General features: G+C 36.8%; 1 protein-coding gene across 2 annotated transcripts; it reads left to right on the top strand.

Annotated features, from left to right (window-relative positions):
• Positions 1-8,183: 8,183 nt before the first annotated feature.
• On the top strand, positions 8,184-13,692 carry LOC105036049 (uncharacterized). Of its 2 annotated transcripts, none has more exons than XM_010911787.4 (6): positions 8,184-8,739; positions 8,925-9,124; positions 9,252-9,363; positions 10,349-10,463; positions 11,947-12,879; positions 13,029-13,692. In XM_010911787.4, the coding sequence occupies exons 2-6, from the start codon at positions 8,932-8,934 to the stop codon at positions 13,263-13,265; spliced, it is 1,590 nt and encodes a 529-aa protein (XP_010910089.1). In that variant the 5' UTR covers positions 8,184-8,739; positions 8,925-8,931; the 3' UTR covers positions 13,266-13,692. The 2 variants fall into 2 exon arrangements, with proteins under 2 accessions (XP_010910089.1, XP_010910088.1); XM_010911786.4 differs by having other exon boundaries at positions 8,921-9,124.
• The last annotated feature ends 3,026 nt before the right edge of the window (positions 13,693-16,718 follow it).

Below are 16,718 nucleotides of genomic sequence, written 5' to 3'. Positions count from 1 at the left end.
GGGGTCCATTCAGAGAGAATACCTTTACTTTTAAGATGATCAAAAAATTTACTGGATAAGTATTCTCTTCCTTGATCAGATTGAAGAACTTTGATACTTTTTTCAGTTTATTTCTCAACCATACATTGATACTCCTTGAACTTATCAAAGGCTTTGGATTTATGTTTCATAAGATACACATATCCGAATCTTGATAAATCATCTATAAAGATAATAAAATAGGAGTATCCATCTCTAGCCAGAGTTATCTTTGATCCACATACATCCGTATATACTAGGGCTAACAACTCACTTGCCCTCTCTCCATGTCCAAAAAATGAAGTCTTGGTCATCTTACCCATGAGACAAGATTCACAAGTTCTGAATGATTCATAATCATATGGGTCAAAGAATTCCTCTTTATATAACTTGTTTATCCTTGACTCACTAATATGACCAAGGTGGCAATGCCAGAGATATGTGATATTCACATCTTCTCTCTTTCTTTTCATATTTCTTTCAATATAAAAAATATTTTTATTGAGTGCAAGAATTAAAAAATTACTATCAATATAACCACTGCCATAAAAGTCATTAGAAAAGAAAATGGAGCATCCATTTCCCATTAGTCTTATTTCATAACCTTGTTTTAATAACAAAGGTATAGAAATAATATTTCTAATGACCTTTGGCATGTAATAACAGTCTTTCAATATTAAAATTTTATCTGAAGGTAAATCAAACGTACAGGTTCCCACAGCCTCTGCACTAATGGACTCTCCACTTATGCTATAAAACTCGAGGTACCTCTTTTCAGACCTTTGATATTCTGTAGCCACTATAATGAATTACAAATATGCGATCCATAAGTGGTATCTAATACCCAAGTATCAAAGTCTAAGCCACTCAATGAAAAATAGATTTATATCATATACACACCTTTTGGTGCTATACTTGCATCCTGCTTCAAGCTTTCAAGATTATTCTTATAATTATACTCCCAATATCCAAACTTGCCACAAAATAAACAGCTAATATCCATATGAACATCTTTTACCTTCTCTTTATTACGGACCATCCCAAAGTCAGAAATATCTAGAACATTGGAGTTCTTCTCCAATATGAACTTAACTTGTAAGTTTCTCAACCCATCCATATAGTTGGGATTGGTCAACATATTTTTTATCTATAGTGTTATGCAGTAAAAAAAAAGAAGCCATAATACAGACTTTAATCTGTATAAATAAAGAATAATAGTATAAGTAAACCACTCAAGTTTGACATGCATAACCAGTTGAGGATTTTTAAAACTAGTTATGTCTCTAATTATTTTATCGAATACCGTAGCCCTCTCCTATGGTAAATGAGAAACCTAATCTGGTTTCTTAATGGGGTTGAGATCCTAATCCCTCATTGAAGCCTTGTGGATATCACAACAAACTTCAATAAATTCAAAAGTAGGAAAATCTATTCAATTGCATCTTATGCAACTCTCAACATAAATTTTGCCTCTAAAAACACTCATAGCCTTGTGGATATCATAATAAACTATAGTATTTTGTAGTTAAGTCAGATCCTTCATTTTCATACAATCATATCTGAAAAATGCTACCTTTGTGGATATCACAACAAAGCAATATATCCAAAATATACTGTAAAGTATCTAATATGCATCAAGACAAACCCACATCAATCCTCATAGCAAGCCTTGTGGATATCACAACAAACCTACTATGATTTTTGATAGGATATTGACTAGGCATAAAGGAAGATATATATAGTGTTCAAAATACTGAGCTACCATCATTCAAGATTCAAACTAATCTAATTGGCTAGAAAAGTATTAAGATTAGTGGAGGTCCCTCTGTTGCTTTTCTTAGACACCAATAAAATTGGTCAGGCCAGCAACAGAATCAATTAAATAACTACCATACTTGAAATACTCCTTAGACACTAATTAATTAATCGATTCAAAAAAATAGATCAGCTACTGGTTCACAACACTATGACTTAATTTGATTTTTATGAGGACTTTAATGGTCTCAAGCATATCTTAAATCAATCAATCACAATGATGCACAAATATATTTGTATCTTAAAAATCATAACAACTAAACATAGCATCTAGTCATATCTCTAAGATATGAAAAACATAATCATACAATATGACTATAACTAATATTTTAAGCATATCACATATGCATGAAGTTCTAATAATATGCATGAATATAAAATATTCTTTTTACAGTTCTTCTTCTTGGGACATCACAGTGGCACCCCTACACGCCATAAGAGTATCCTATTAAATAAGAAAAGAGGAACTCTAAATCCTACTTGCTCTTATGATCGGACGGCCTGGTAATGAACTACTAAAAAAGATTTTATACATGTATCATATATTTTATATTTAAAAATATATCTCTAAGATATGCGAGGGTTTGGATGTTCAATCGGGTTCAACTTCTGACCTGACTTGAACCAAACCAAAAATTTATGTTTGATCACAATCAAGATAATATTCTAATCTTTAATTATATAGATCAAGGTAGGCTCTGATACCACTATTAGATTCTGATGGTGCAGCAGAAGAATTAGGTGTTTAAAATTTTTATTAAAAACATCCGATGCACCAAAAATCCTAATGCCCAAAAACTTTTGACTATATCAATCAAAGTATAATAAATTAAATTTGGATCAAAAGAATACCTATAATGCTAATCCAATTTCTATGAGGTGTCCAAGTGTCCACCCTCTAATGATGATCCACACGAAAATTGAACCAAAGACAGTGCTCCTTCTTCATCTTACTTCAAGAGTTCTAGCCCCTAGAACTCAACCAGCAACCAATCGATCAGATCTTCTTTCAAACCTGAGTCTGAACCTTTTTGAACTATCCACTAGATTTGACCATCTATTTCTAGACCTCTTAAACCCTTAGAGCTATTAGGATTAGGCTTGTCTTAAAAGAACAAGCCTTGTCCTAAAATCTAGAGTTGTAAGAGAGGGAGAGAGGGAGTGGATAGGGGATGTAAGAATTGAATAATCAACCCATCTATCATCTCCTATTTATAGCACTAGATGGAGTGCTAATAGAGAAGGCACATCTCGTCTGGAAAGGTATATCAAGTCCTCATATCACTTATCTGAGAGTCCTTAAACAGAAGGACTCTTCAGGGGGTGATACATCAATTCTTGCCTTCTCATGCATGCACGCCCAGAACAAGATACTTTTTGCATCTTTTCACACATCATATTAGCATAAAATTTTGCCACATAAATCTTTATTTAAATAGAAAGGCCATCACCAAATGATACATTATTTGGATAAGAGTTCATATGTGAGAAGGACTCTTCACCAAAGAGACGCACGAGCACCTTCTCCCTGTCACGCGCGCGCACACCCAGAAAAGGATGTGAAAAGCAACCTTTCTTAATCTGATAATTTTTTAAATTTTTATTACATGATTGATACTTAAAACTAATCCTTATCACAAAAATTACTAGATAAAAAGTTGCTTAAGACTCCCTAAACAGAAGGAGTCTTCACATCCCTTTGCACGTCCAGAAAAACCTGTCGCACGTGCAGTAATATTTTGAGCAATTTTTTCATGCACAATTTGATAAATTTTTCATACTTCAAAAGATATGCTAGGTGGCTCATCATCTGATCTACTTGCCATAAAAATAGAGGCCCAAAATAGAAGGATTCTCAGTCCTTCTCCATGCCACAAATAAAGTATGCATGCATTTTGCATATTAGCACCAAGAGTCCTTCTTAGGTTGGACTCTTAGTTATTTGGCATGTACACTAGATATGGTGCCTCTTTTTGGCTGCTTTTAGGTGGCTTGACCTAACCCAAATGTCCATCAAATTAGGCTAGCAAATGAGCAAGGCATGAGACTAAATTGATCTCTAAAAGAGCTAGGGATTCTATACATGCTAGCATGCTTATCGGAACCCCGATTGAATCCAAAATGCTAATCAACCTTTTTTAAAAAAAGATCCTTGGCCAATTTTTATATATGTGTGACCCATTGGGTTCTACATCTAGCTAGTGCTAGGTTTGGATGCAAGTTGGCCTAATTTGATTAGAATTTAATCTAACCAATTTAGGTCCAATCAAGCTAATCCGATTTCAGTAATTAGAACTCTTTCTAATTGACGTTCAAATTAAACTCTTTAATTTGATAAAAAATCTACAAATCAAGATTGACGTCTAGTAATATATCATGACTATCTAGAAGATATAAAAATTTGATGAAAATATCAAATATGCCCTTCAGTGGTAAGTTACCATGCAATACAATCCTTCGATCATCCCAGCACCCTGAATATATTCATGAGTATGGAATCATGTCAAACTCAAACACATATTTATATCGATTCTCAATTTAACTAATGATGACTCCAATGAAGAAGCATTAGAAACTCTTTCTAATCTCCTTCCTACTTTTGGCCAAAAGATTTTTTCTGAGTCATCTACGAATGAGAATACACAGGATGCGATCTTCTCTTATTAGGAGTGATCGATTCCATGTTGACCTACTCACAATCTTCGTATACACTCATATCATATCCAAAATATCCTGTACATATCTTAAAGCCATGCTTGAGTATGAACCAAAATATAGATTCATATGTACAAGATTTCATAGTGATCTCAGGTCTAAGGATCACTTGCACAACTTTCACTTAGAGAACCATCTTTGACATGCAAGTAAGGCTTCCATAAGATGTTCTCTTTCATCGAGTCAATTCAGTGGACTCATTTTCCAAATGAGCACCCATATCCTTGTATTAGTGTCCCACACAAGTGACTAGTAAGATCTACCACCCTCTCCATCGAGCATACATAAGATGTGCCAGTCTATCCGGAACATTGATCTCCGACTCAATGCTCCTACGACCAAGAATATTTAAGATTAGGATTTTAGAGTTTTAGGTCTCACTAGCATGACCCATTCATGTCTCCTAAAATTATTATCCTAATCTTTGGGATTCATCATAATCTTAGTCATAATAAGAAGCAGCTAATATGATGAATCAATATCTCAAATAATAAATATCATTACATGAGTTGAAAAATTATAAAGAAAAGTTCTATCGTAACACACTTGCGATTAGCTTATAGGACACTTTTCTTTCACTTAGTTTCATAGTGCCAAATTTTTCATACATGTAGCCAAGGGCTGATCAAACTCAAATTCAAAATTGGTTTGAATTAATTTGGATTTAATTAGCCCAATCTGGAATCAATTTCAAATCTAATTTGAAACAAAGAGCTAGGATTTGCAACACGTGCTAGTATGTCTATTTTGCAAATATGATCTAATCCAATTAGATCCCTAATCAATTTTTTTTGTGTGTGATCCATTGGAGTCCACATCTAATCAGTAGTAGATTTGATGTAAGTCAATCTGATTTGATTAGAATTTAATCTAACTGATCTAGATCCAATCGAGCTAATCTGATTTCAGCAACTAGAACTCTTTCTAATTGACGATCGAATTAAACTCTTTAATTCGATCAAACCCACAAGATAAGATTGACGTCTAGCAACATATCATATCTTTTTAGAAAATATAAAATATTGATAAAAATATCAACAATATTCTTTAGTAAAAAATTACCGTGCAATTCGATCCTGTGATCTTCCTACATCCCGAATATGACTCTGGATATGGAATGAAGTTAAATCCAATATCATACTCATATTTCTCTTAATCTTTAATGATGATTCGATTAATAAAATATTAAAAAATCTTTTTAATTTTCATTATGCTTTGATAAAAAATTTTCTAAATCATCAATCGATCAGAGCAATTAGAATGCGATCTCTTCTTACTAGGAGTAATCGATTCCATGTTGACCTACTCACAACCTCTATACATATTCTATCATATTCAGATCATCCCGTACATGATTAAGTCATGAATGAGTATGAAATAAAATATAGATTCATGTATACAAGGTTCTATGGTAGTCTTAGATCAAAGGATTACATGCACAACTCCCACTATAATAAAACATCTTTTGACGGGTAAGAAGATTTTATAAGACGTTTCTTAAGTCAGATTAATTTAGTGAACTCATTCTCTAATGAGCACCCACATCCTTGTATTAGTGTCTCATACAAGTGGCTTATGAGATCAACCACTCTCTCCATCGAGCATATATAGAAAGTGCTAGTCTGTCCGAAATATTGATCTCCTACTCAATGCTCCTATGACTAGGAATAATCTAAATCTGAATTTTTAAGATTTTAGATCTCATAAGTATGATCTCATCATAACCCTAAAGCCATTATCCTGATTTATGGAGTTCATCATAATCATTACAAAAGTAAGATGCAGCATATGATGAAAAAATATCTTTTATTTATAAAATGTCAATTACATGAGTCTGAAAGATTACAAAAAAAATTTATTAAAATACAAATTTCGATTGGCTTGTAGGACATATTCCTTTTAACTGGTGCTGGTGAAGGACCTTGAGATAGCGATCCACCTCCTAGATCTTCCGATCTGACTCATCCTACTACCTGAGCCTCCTTCAAGGTTGATGGCTTGCAAATTTGCTCATGGATGAATCTTGTAAGGAAGAAGAGAGTGAAAGAGGAGGAGCAGGTTCATGCTCCTTACCTTGCACGTTGTCCCTGGGATGAGGATGATGATGATGTGAAGCTTAATTAGGACTCCGTTGGGTGGATCGAAAGACCTAAGAAATTTCTTTTGAGTTGGCTGGGTGAGACTAGTTGCTCCACCTCAAATTCCTCGAGGGGGCAGGAAGATCAGGGCGTACCGAGATTGGCTGATTGCTTAGCATCGTAATGGGTTAACTCAATTGATGCAAGTCCTACACTATGATGGTTAGTGCTTGGACCTATTACAGGAGTTATGAAAACTGCTTGGAGGTGACAACTGGATGGTCAATGCCTCCAAAATGTTGAGATCCTAATCACCTTGATCAGGGTCGACGGATACCATAGGCACCTCCAAAAGGATGGTAAAAGATGCTGCTATAGTTTTCTTGTTCTTCATACTCAGATGATGAGAAGAAAAAAGCTCAAAATCTCATATGCGGGTTGGACCCTTCCTCTAGTGGTAATTTGTGGCCACTGAGGAGTCGAGCTGGCTCAGACCGTTGAGCTAGATCGAGGGAAAAAGAGAGAAATAGTCACAGGATGGCCACACATGACCTTCGAGTCGAATTTTGGTACTTGATCCCTAAAGATCTCGCAAACCAGGTCCTATAAAACCACCAAAGATAGAAAATTTCTCGTACCGGTGGGTTCGCTAATGATGGACGCTTTGATACCTAAGTTAGTCTCCAGTGAAAGCAGATAGGCGAGGTCTGGACTTTTTGAAAATACTTAGTAGTGGAGTTGAGTATGAAATAAGGTAGATTGGAGTAAGAGAATGGAGAGTAGAAGCCCAGAAGATATCACGTGGAAAGTGGAGTTCAGAGATGGAGTTAGAATTGCCCAAAGTTTTATAGAGGAGATGGATTATAGTTCGTATGAAACTAGTCTAAGGGAGAAGGCATGCGAAGCAAGTGTTCACCTCTCTTACTTGGAGGGTCTTGGGGGATTCAATTTTATAGATGAAAGTGGATACCTGTCATCTTCGAGAATGTGTATTGCTGTTAGAGAGTAGAGGTCATCAGGATGTGCTCCGGTTGTTAGAAAATAACGACTCATACGTTCTGAAGTTTGTTAAGATTATGAATCTTACTAAGCAGAGAAGAAAATGGGATAGTAAGATGGCTAGCTTCTTATCATCTAGCGGATGAAAGACTCTGCAACTCTTTTATTATGATCGTAGTAAAGGACCAGATGGCAGATGTAACTCTTTTATTATGATCGTAGTAAAGGATCAGATGGCAGATACTGAGCAGGCAAAGGCCGCCTCACACTCTGTTTAGGTTGGAATCACCGCTAATGGCGATGAGTCCCAGCCGCAGTCCGGTGCGCCCGGTCCATCCATTCAGGTATGTAGATATAGCATAGATTGCCGACATCTCGTTCCCATACTCCGTGGGATGGGAATATGGGTCCCAAAATCAAACTATTTTGAATCAGCCAAGATTTGAAACGACGCGGATGGGTTTAGTGTCATTATCGTAATTTACGTCGGAAAACAGGGTCTTTGAAGTCCCGAACTGATCTGGAAAACGTAGCCTTTATGAGAGGGCGAGATGGAGTTGCGTCGTGGGTGGCGCCCCCCCCTCAAATCTCAAGCTCATCGACCTCGCGGAGAGAGTGGGAGAGAGAGTGGGAGGAGGTTCTCAGCTCTTCCAAAGAGAAGCGCGGCTGTGCCCTTCCGTCCTCCCTCCCCCGGTGTTCCCACCCACATATGTCTCCATCTGTCTCTCCCCATCTCCGTCCCCTTTCCCGATTGTTCCTGATTCTCTTCTCCAACCGTCTTCGGATAGACAGGCGGATAGATCGATCCATCAAACCCCTCTTGTAGTTCTATCCTGTGTCTGCGGAAAGGGAGCGAGGACCGCCGTTCCGGTGGTCTTACTGCCTGACCCACTGCTGCCTTCCTGTTTTGTTCTCGCCTCTTCGTTGCGGTTCCTTCCAGCTTCGATCCGAGCGGGAACGAACAATGCTGCTTCCTCTCCGCCCTTGTGCGTTCTGATTCCGCTGATTACGTTAGCGCAACGCTGGCTGTTTAAAGATCTGATCATTCACTTCTTTCGGTGGAGCCCTGGGAAGCCATTCGTGCGGAAGCGAAGCGAAAGTCGTCACTATTAAGGTGGTTCATGTAGAGATCTCATCACATTGATTTTTCCCATTGCTTTTATTTAAACTTTTTTTTTTTTTTTGCCTTTTGGGCTCGTCGGCGAGTAAGTGTCTTTTTTTTTTCCTTTTCTTGGGCTTATTGTTTATTTATTTATTTATTTTTCCGTTTGTGGGGGACTGGGGGCGCTGGGTAGGAAGGCAGGAGATGAATCGAAGCTTTAGGGCTCCGGAGGCTCCTCAACCTCAAGCGACGATGACGACGCGGGGGAGGACCCTGGGCGCCGTCATGAAGGACAGGGACGAGGACCTCGCCCTCTTCCTTGAGATGCGCAAGCGCGAGAAGGAGCGGAACGACCTCCTCCTCCTCCACAACTCCGAAGAACTCGATCCCCCCATAGGTACCGTAGCTCCGCTCCCTGCTCCCCGCCTTTCCATTTTCTCCAGCAGTTCTCCCTGCGCATCCCTGAATCTTCGTCATATTTTCTTGCTCACCGTCGCGGTCTAGTTTTTTTTTTTTCTCCGCAGGGTCTAAACCTGGGAGCGCTCCCATCTTCAAGATCGTGCCATCGGCACCTGCACGCAAGGCTGGTGTGGATGACTTCCTCAACTCTGACAGCGACAAGAACGACTACGACTGGTATGTTGATAAAACCAGGCATTCATACCGATTATGTCTTTCTTGACATCAGTTGGATTGTTGCTTAATTTGGGTTTGAAGTAAACGATTCTTTGCTTAGAAAAATGAAACTTCGACTTCTTTTTCCTTTTTCTTTTCCTCATGTCTTTGTAAATAGACCACCAACTTTACCATTAGCACCGTGACTTGCATTGGTCTGGCCATGTTCCGGTGATGACGCTGATCTTGTTAATCTGGACATGGCTGGAAAACGAGGGTGCATATTTACTGTTTTGCGTGCCTACTGATGCTGATTCCAAGTATCTTTTATGTACTTCATTTGTCATTGCTTGGTTACTCGCACTAATTTCTTATGTCTTGTTCTCTGTCTGTCTGTATCTGATCTTAATATTGTGAAGATTTTAGAAAATTAACCTGCTGAGTGCAGTTGAGCCGGAAATGTAGCCAATCTGGTAGTTATCTCTCCTTCTCTTTTCTGCATGCACACTTGAGTTAATTTTTCACACTTCTCCATAGGCAAAAATTACATTTACTGCTGGTTCTCCTTTTAAATTGAGGTTTCTTATCCTATATAATTCTGTAACATACAATCAAACTAGTTGTATGATCATTATGTGAACTTCAATCTAGAGTCCATATACAATTACATCAAGGAACAGTGATTAACTTCTCATGCAAGTCAGAGAAAATCCAAATGCCTAACATTGAGTAAAATTATGGATGAACTTTTCCCTTTTTCTTTTCTTTTTTTTTTTTTAATGCTTTAACTATGATCAATGATAGTTAGTGGCTTCTAGAATTTATCATGTAAAAATATCTGTCATGAATGAAATTTCTGATGTGTATGCGATGTATGCTCAAGTCCATATCTCCAGTTCACTTTCCAAGTATAGCAGCTCTAGTAGTTGGCTGGTTTTCAATCTTACTGAAATTGGCACTGCATACTTTCCTATGATGGAACTTGAAGGTTTCCTCCTTTTTCCAGGCTTCTTACGCCACCAGGCACGCCACTTTTTCCATCTTTGGATAAGGAGTCCAATAGATCTCCAAGAGGCAATATTGGGACACCAAAATCTCGTCCTGCTGTGCTGAAATCGAGGGTGAGCACCCTACTTAGTGTTAAATTTGCATTTATGCGATGCACTTATTTTTCTGATTCCACCTTGATCTTCCTATGGGGCCCACATGGGAACATTAGGGATGCCTGACACATGGTCCACATAGGTATGTATATACCATTCTTCTTATTTAATGTGTGAAAGTATGTTGTCTTGGATGGCGAGTACTTGTGATTGAACAGAGTGCAGTTTCCAATCCCTCTCTCAAGGCCTACTTAACATTTAATTTGGTTAATTATTGTTATGACCAAGAGGATGCTGCTCTTCATGAGACAAAATGGGACAAAAAAAGGATTTCTGAAGCTGACCCCCAAAATGATAAATAGGATTTCTGTTCATATTTTTGTGGATTTGTCTAATATAGAGCTGTTCCTTGAGCAGTTACATAAGTTGCTTTAAGACTTCTATTATCAAAAAGTTATAGACATATAGGATTCAGAAGAGTTGAGGGGATTGCCATGAATGTGAAAAATGGAATTTATGTTTTTGAAAAGCACTGCCTTACTTTTCCAAGGTGACACATCAAGCATATTTTAGTTGCTTAACACTATTCGATTTGCTTGAAAATATAACATTTTTTGTGCTCTTTATACCTAAGATATGTTCCTAGTATGAAAATTGGCAAAATTAGGTCAATCCATGTACGAAGTCAATGTGCATATGGGAGATTTCATTGACCTACATTGGCAGATTTAGCATGGCAGATTTAGCCCCAGCTTGCAATCTTTTTGGACTTGCTACTCTCTCCAGCTACTTGAAGGATTTTTGGAGGTTCAAGTTGCTGCTGAATCAATAGCTGGTTCTTCATAGATGATAGATATTTCCTGTTAATCTGTGTGATTCTCAGTTTCCTACTTATCTCCCATTTGCTGTCGCTCAGATATAATTTAGCAACTTTCTATAATGCAATTTCGTGCCCCCGTGATTTCTTATTCATTTGTTTATTCTAGGCTTGTAATTTTCGAAGTAATCAATTATATCTTGTTAATACTTTGTTTTTGACTTATTGTCATGTCTTTTTAAATTGGCTCTCATTTTGTTGTGCTCTTTAATAATGTGGAATATGCTACAAGTACTACCACATCTGTACTGCCATTTGTATGAAATTAAACCTGTCTGAGTGTATTTTGCCCATCTGTCAGCTAGCTAATCCCTGCATCTGATGCTAACAATGTATGTATATGTAAAGCATTAATTCATTATCAAGATGTTACTTTATTTTCTGGTTCACTTTGATAGTATAATCTAGTTTATTGGGCATACATAAGTTTCCTATCATAGTAATATACGGGTCATGCTCCTATTGTAGTACTTTTATTCTGCCTATCATGTGAGGCCGGTTATGATTATTGATTGGTTCATGGCAATGAAGAAAAATTATGTCAAGTCGTCATTTTTCTTGACAAAAAGTCATCTTACTTCATTTCTTTGAGTTAATTTGCACATCTGCATGCTGTGTTCTCAGCTAGCCAATCCCTCAGAGGCTTCTTCAAAGAGTAGCTTGCCATCAAGACAGGCAGCACCATCCACTCGCTTGAATTCATCTGCTTTGGAAGCAAGGCGGCCATCATCATCTGGAGGTCCTATTCGTATGTCTTCAAGACCTGCAACCCCAGCTGGTCGCCCTACATTAACTGCCACTTCTAAATCTTCCAGACCTTCCACTCCCACTTCCCGGGCCACATTATCTTCAAAGTCTGTGGCCCCCCCACCAAGATCATCAACACCTGCTAGATCTTCTACGCCCACATCCAGGCCTTCTTCTCTTGTCCCTAGCAGGCCTGGATCAAGGTCAGCCACTCCAACTAGACGGCCTTCTACACCATCTAGTCTGCCAGCCAGTTCTGCTCCATCAGGTCGATCTTCTTCAGTCACAAAGTCAGGCCCCATGACATCAAAAAGTTCAGCACCATCACGTGGCAGCTCTCCAACTGTAAAATGCAGACCATGGAAACCTTCCGACATGCCTGGCTTTTCCCTTGATGCACCACCAAATTTGAGGACATCATTGCCTGATAGGCCCTCTTCAGCTTCTCGGGGTAGACCTGGAGCACCCTGCTCAAGATCATCTACAATTGAGGCTGGACCTAGTGTTAGACCAAGACAGCAGTCTTGCTCTCCATCCAGAGGCAGGGCTCCAAATGGTATTGTCCATAAGGGGGGCTCTGTTCCGGCAGTAAGCAGATCACATTTAAATGGTGGTGACAGCTTAAACCCTGTTCTAATTGGAAATAAGATGGTTGAACGGGTAGTAAACATGAGAAGACTTGCGCCCCCAAAGCAAGATGACCAACGATCACTTAATAACCCTCCTGGAAAGCCAACACTGTCACCAGATAGCACTGGCTTTGGAAGAACACTATCAAAAAAATCACTAGATATGGCTCTGAGGCATATGGTATTATGTTATCCCCTTTTTTATTATTTTAGCTGGTTATTTGCCGGATATTTGTTATTCTGAGTTTGTTGCCCATTTGTCACTCCCCATCTTTAGTGGTTAAACTTCTGTGGTATGACATTTTTATATGTGAACTTCTGTTCATGCAGGATATAAGGCGGAGCATTCCGAACAGTTTACGGCCATTAATGACCAAGGTTCCAGCATCCTCTATGTATAGCATGAGGTCTGGACCTGCGAGAAGCAGACCAGTTAGTGTTTCCGACTCTCCTCTTGCCACAAGCAGCAATGCTAGTTCTGAACAAAGTGTCAATAACAATATGATCTGTTTAGATGGAAGTGAACTTGAAGATGATCTCAGCAGCGAGAAAGGGCTTTCCAGATGATCAAATAGAAGAATTAAGCCTCTTGCTGTTGATGAGTATTTGCAATCTAGCAAGTTTCGCGCCCTTTTCCCATTTCTCTGTCTGACTGGCAGCATATGCAGCTGAGAGAAAGGTCACCTTTTTAGGATCACCAGATTGAGCTCCTGTTTGTTTTGTACCAGTTTGGCTGTCTGCTTTCATCTTGTTGGCCTTTTTCCAAATGATATCAAGGCCTTATCATGTATGTGGAGAATTGTTCAATAGTTTAATATTCGCTTCTTCATACTGCGTTGTCTATGCCACGTGTAATTTTAATTTTCAAATATTAGCCGGTCAGAAGGGCTTTCTATTCCAGTGCACCTGATCTGTGCTTTTTTGAAGAAAACTGGGTGACGCTAGTAACTGATTAGTGGGTCTTCTTTCATGAAAATCTTCTTCTTCTTCTTTCCGTTGTATTTGTCTGTTTTGTTGGTCGGCCACCGCCAAGGTTATATTCAAGTTGTTTTATGCTTTTGCTGTCCTTTTCACCATCAAGTTCATATTGATTAATACTATGGCAGCTATCTCTGCCTTGACTGTTGTTACCCTGTCCGTTGAGTGGTCAACAGTCTATAGATTGCGTTTAATGTGTTGGTCGGGAAATTGGATTACCTTATAAAGTATCGTCTAGTGCTGTTTGATCTAGAAATTTTTTAGCTAGTGTGCCAATGTAAGCGGTCAAATCCTTGAATTTTAGGGCATGTTATTTTTGGTCCCAGATATATTGTTCTTCCAGGATAAGATATGAACAGATGGGGATCTTTTGCTGGACTTAATCGTTAAAATGCTTTTGTTACCAGAAAAAAAAAAAAAGGAAAAATCATTAGCATGCTTCTGTTGCTTCTGGTAGGGGGCCCCTGCGTACATTTGCTGTTTTGTGAGTTCTTCCAGGTGGTATGGTTCTCTATTTTGGGGAGGTGGGGGTAGAGCATGGTGCTAAGTTTGGTTTCCTAGCTGGAACAAAATATCTAAGATCGTTGATAAGCCACCTACGCTTGAGCAGTATGGCTACAAACTTAGCTTGATGGAAAAAAAAAAACTTGAGGCATCAACTAAAGTAGTTCCAAAGGTATGAGAGAAACTTGGGGCTGCCAACCATCCCATTTTTCTCATCCCTATCTTGTTGGACAGATTTAGAATGATGACAAACTTAAAATGACCAAGTATTATACCTCCAAATTCACAACAACTTAAAGATATATTGACAAGGTAACATGGAAAGTAGTTTCTTTATATGTCTATTGGGTCATCCTTAGGAGCCCTTATTTTTAGGATTGAGATGCTTTTTTATCAATTGTAATGAAAGCATCGGCTCATGAAAGATGGAACATCGGAACGACATCCAACAATTGAGGTAGGATTGCTTTGTAATCCTTGATTCATCCTAGCCTAACAATTGTGCATGTTGAAGGGCATGGAGAATAGATTAAAAAGTACTATTGTGGTGACTATAACTAAATGCAAAATGATGCTAGAGATAATTAATTTATAGTCAGATCTAGATTGAATGATAGAAGTTTCACATTCATAATCTAAATTATTGGATGTGATCTACTATCTCTAAATTACTTATATATATATATATATAAAATTTGGAGACTTTTAGTCTTTGTATTAAATAGTCAAAAAAAAAAAATGGATAGTTCACATTGTTTGAAACAATGTACCTTGTTTTGAGCATGTAGGGTAAGGATTTCAAAATCAAAAGATCTTTTTGTGCACAAGCAATTTAGAAATAATAGATTATATTCAACAACTCGAATTACTTATATGGGATCTCCATTGTCTAATTTTAATTCACTAGGTTTTGACTAAAGATCCACTTGAACGTGACCAAGTCAAGCTCTCTTTATATATATTTTCAAGAAGTTGATAATTCAAAACCAGTGATGGGCAATCCAAAGTCAAGATCGAAACTGTTGAATCTGGTCTACATTACAAAAAATACTTAACATCTGAAAATCATTTATTTGGATGATCTCTAACCGAATCATCAAATAAGTGTCAAGGAAGATGATTTTAATAGCATTATATTTGGGTTGTTATTATCAAACCATCAATCTGATGAATTTAGATCAGCCTATCTATTAAAATATGTAAATTATGATTGGTAAAGTGAATTTTCAATTTATATGCTTATCATGTATGTTACCATACTAGTACAATTGATGCCCTTCATTTTTGTATCAATTAGATGCATAGGTTAGAGTTCACTAAAATATATGAATTTTAATTTTGGGATATTTTATAATATAGATTATGTATAGTGATTTGGATCTTTAATTGGATGTCTTTTCATTGATTCTAAAATTGTTAACTCCTAAAATGAATTATCATAAAGTGTGTTTTCTAACTCTTGCTCTATATATAAAGAAAGAAAGAGTTGGACCACATACTTGAAAAGAGAGTTAATAATTCAAAATGAATGACAGACAATATAAATTTAAGATCTAAATCATCAAACTTGGTAGATACAATAACAAATACCTAAAAGCAAAAAAGAAATCATGTCTTTTGGTGATATATAACTTAATCATCAATTTAATATCAAAATAAATGATGTTAATAATATAACACTATATTTTACAATGATCAAACCATTCAAACGAGTGAATTTAAATCTACCCATGTTTTAAAATGGATAGATGACAATTTTTAAAGTGAAATTTTGATTTATATACCTTATCATGTATTTTGTGATATTAATGTATTAATATGATTTACTTTTATAGCAACTTGATGCATTTGCTAGAAACTACCTAAAGATATGAATTTTGATTTCTAGGTATTTTTTAATGCAAGTTTTGTTCAATAGTTTAGATCTTTAATTTAAATGAGTAATTATTAATTTTTGAATTGTTAACTCCTTATTAAAGAAGTTAAAATGAAGTGCATGGTCTAACTATATATATAGAGAATTGGACTACACATTATTTTGTACTAATTTTTTATAATCAAGATCTAGTCGTTTTTAGGGCTAGCCACAGGCCGATCATGGCCATAGTCATAGGGACTATAAGAGTGAGAGTGGAAGGTCGACTTTTGAGTAATTAAAAAATTTATTTCAAGTAAATACACATTTCAATTCTACGTTGATTGATATGGCATACTTTTATACTCATTGAAATATTTTTATCAAAAATCATACAATTTAAAAATTTATTTTTTTATATAAATATTTAAATAAGTTAGAGGTTCTGGTAACTTACAGTGCTTGTAAAGCTCATTATATCTTTTCTTTTTTTTTTCAGATATTGCAGAATAGATAGGGCATGAGTTTGAGCAGTGAGGAAGTAAATAATTTTAAATTTAATAATAACTATCCAAATCAAAGATTCAAATCATTGAACATGATTTATGCTACAAAAATATCTAAAAACTATAAAATTTACATAGTTTAGTTATTTTCACCCTTTGCATGAAATTAGTCCAAAA

The sequence above is a fragment of the Elaeis guineensis genome, chromosome 10 (assembly GCF_000442705.2).
Source record: "Elaeis guineensis isolate ETL-2024a chromosome 10, EG11, whole genome shotgun sequence".
Lineage (NCBI taxonomy): Eukaryota > Viridiplantae > Streptophyta > Magnoliopsida > Arecales > Arecaceae > Elaeis > Elaeis guineensis.
This window is presented reverse-complemented; position numbering and strand designations above follow the sequence as displayed.

Excerpts from the sequence above, each read along its gene's own strand:
- LOC105036049 (XM_010911787.4), top strand. The coding sequence starts at position 8,932 with ATGAATCGAAGCTTTAGGGCTCCGGAGGCTCCTCAACCTCAAGCGACG. Across the intron at positions 9,125-9,251 it reads AGAACTCGATCCCCCCATAG|GGTCTAAACCTGGGAGCGCT; the intron begins GTACCGTAGCTC and ends TTTTCTCCGCAG. Across the intron at positions 12,880-13,028 it reads ATATGGCTCTGAGGCATATG|GATATAAGGCGGAGCATTCC; the intron begins GTATTATGTTAT and ends CTGTTCATGCAG.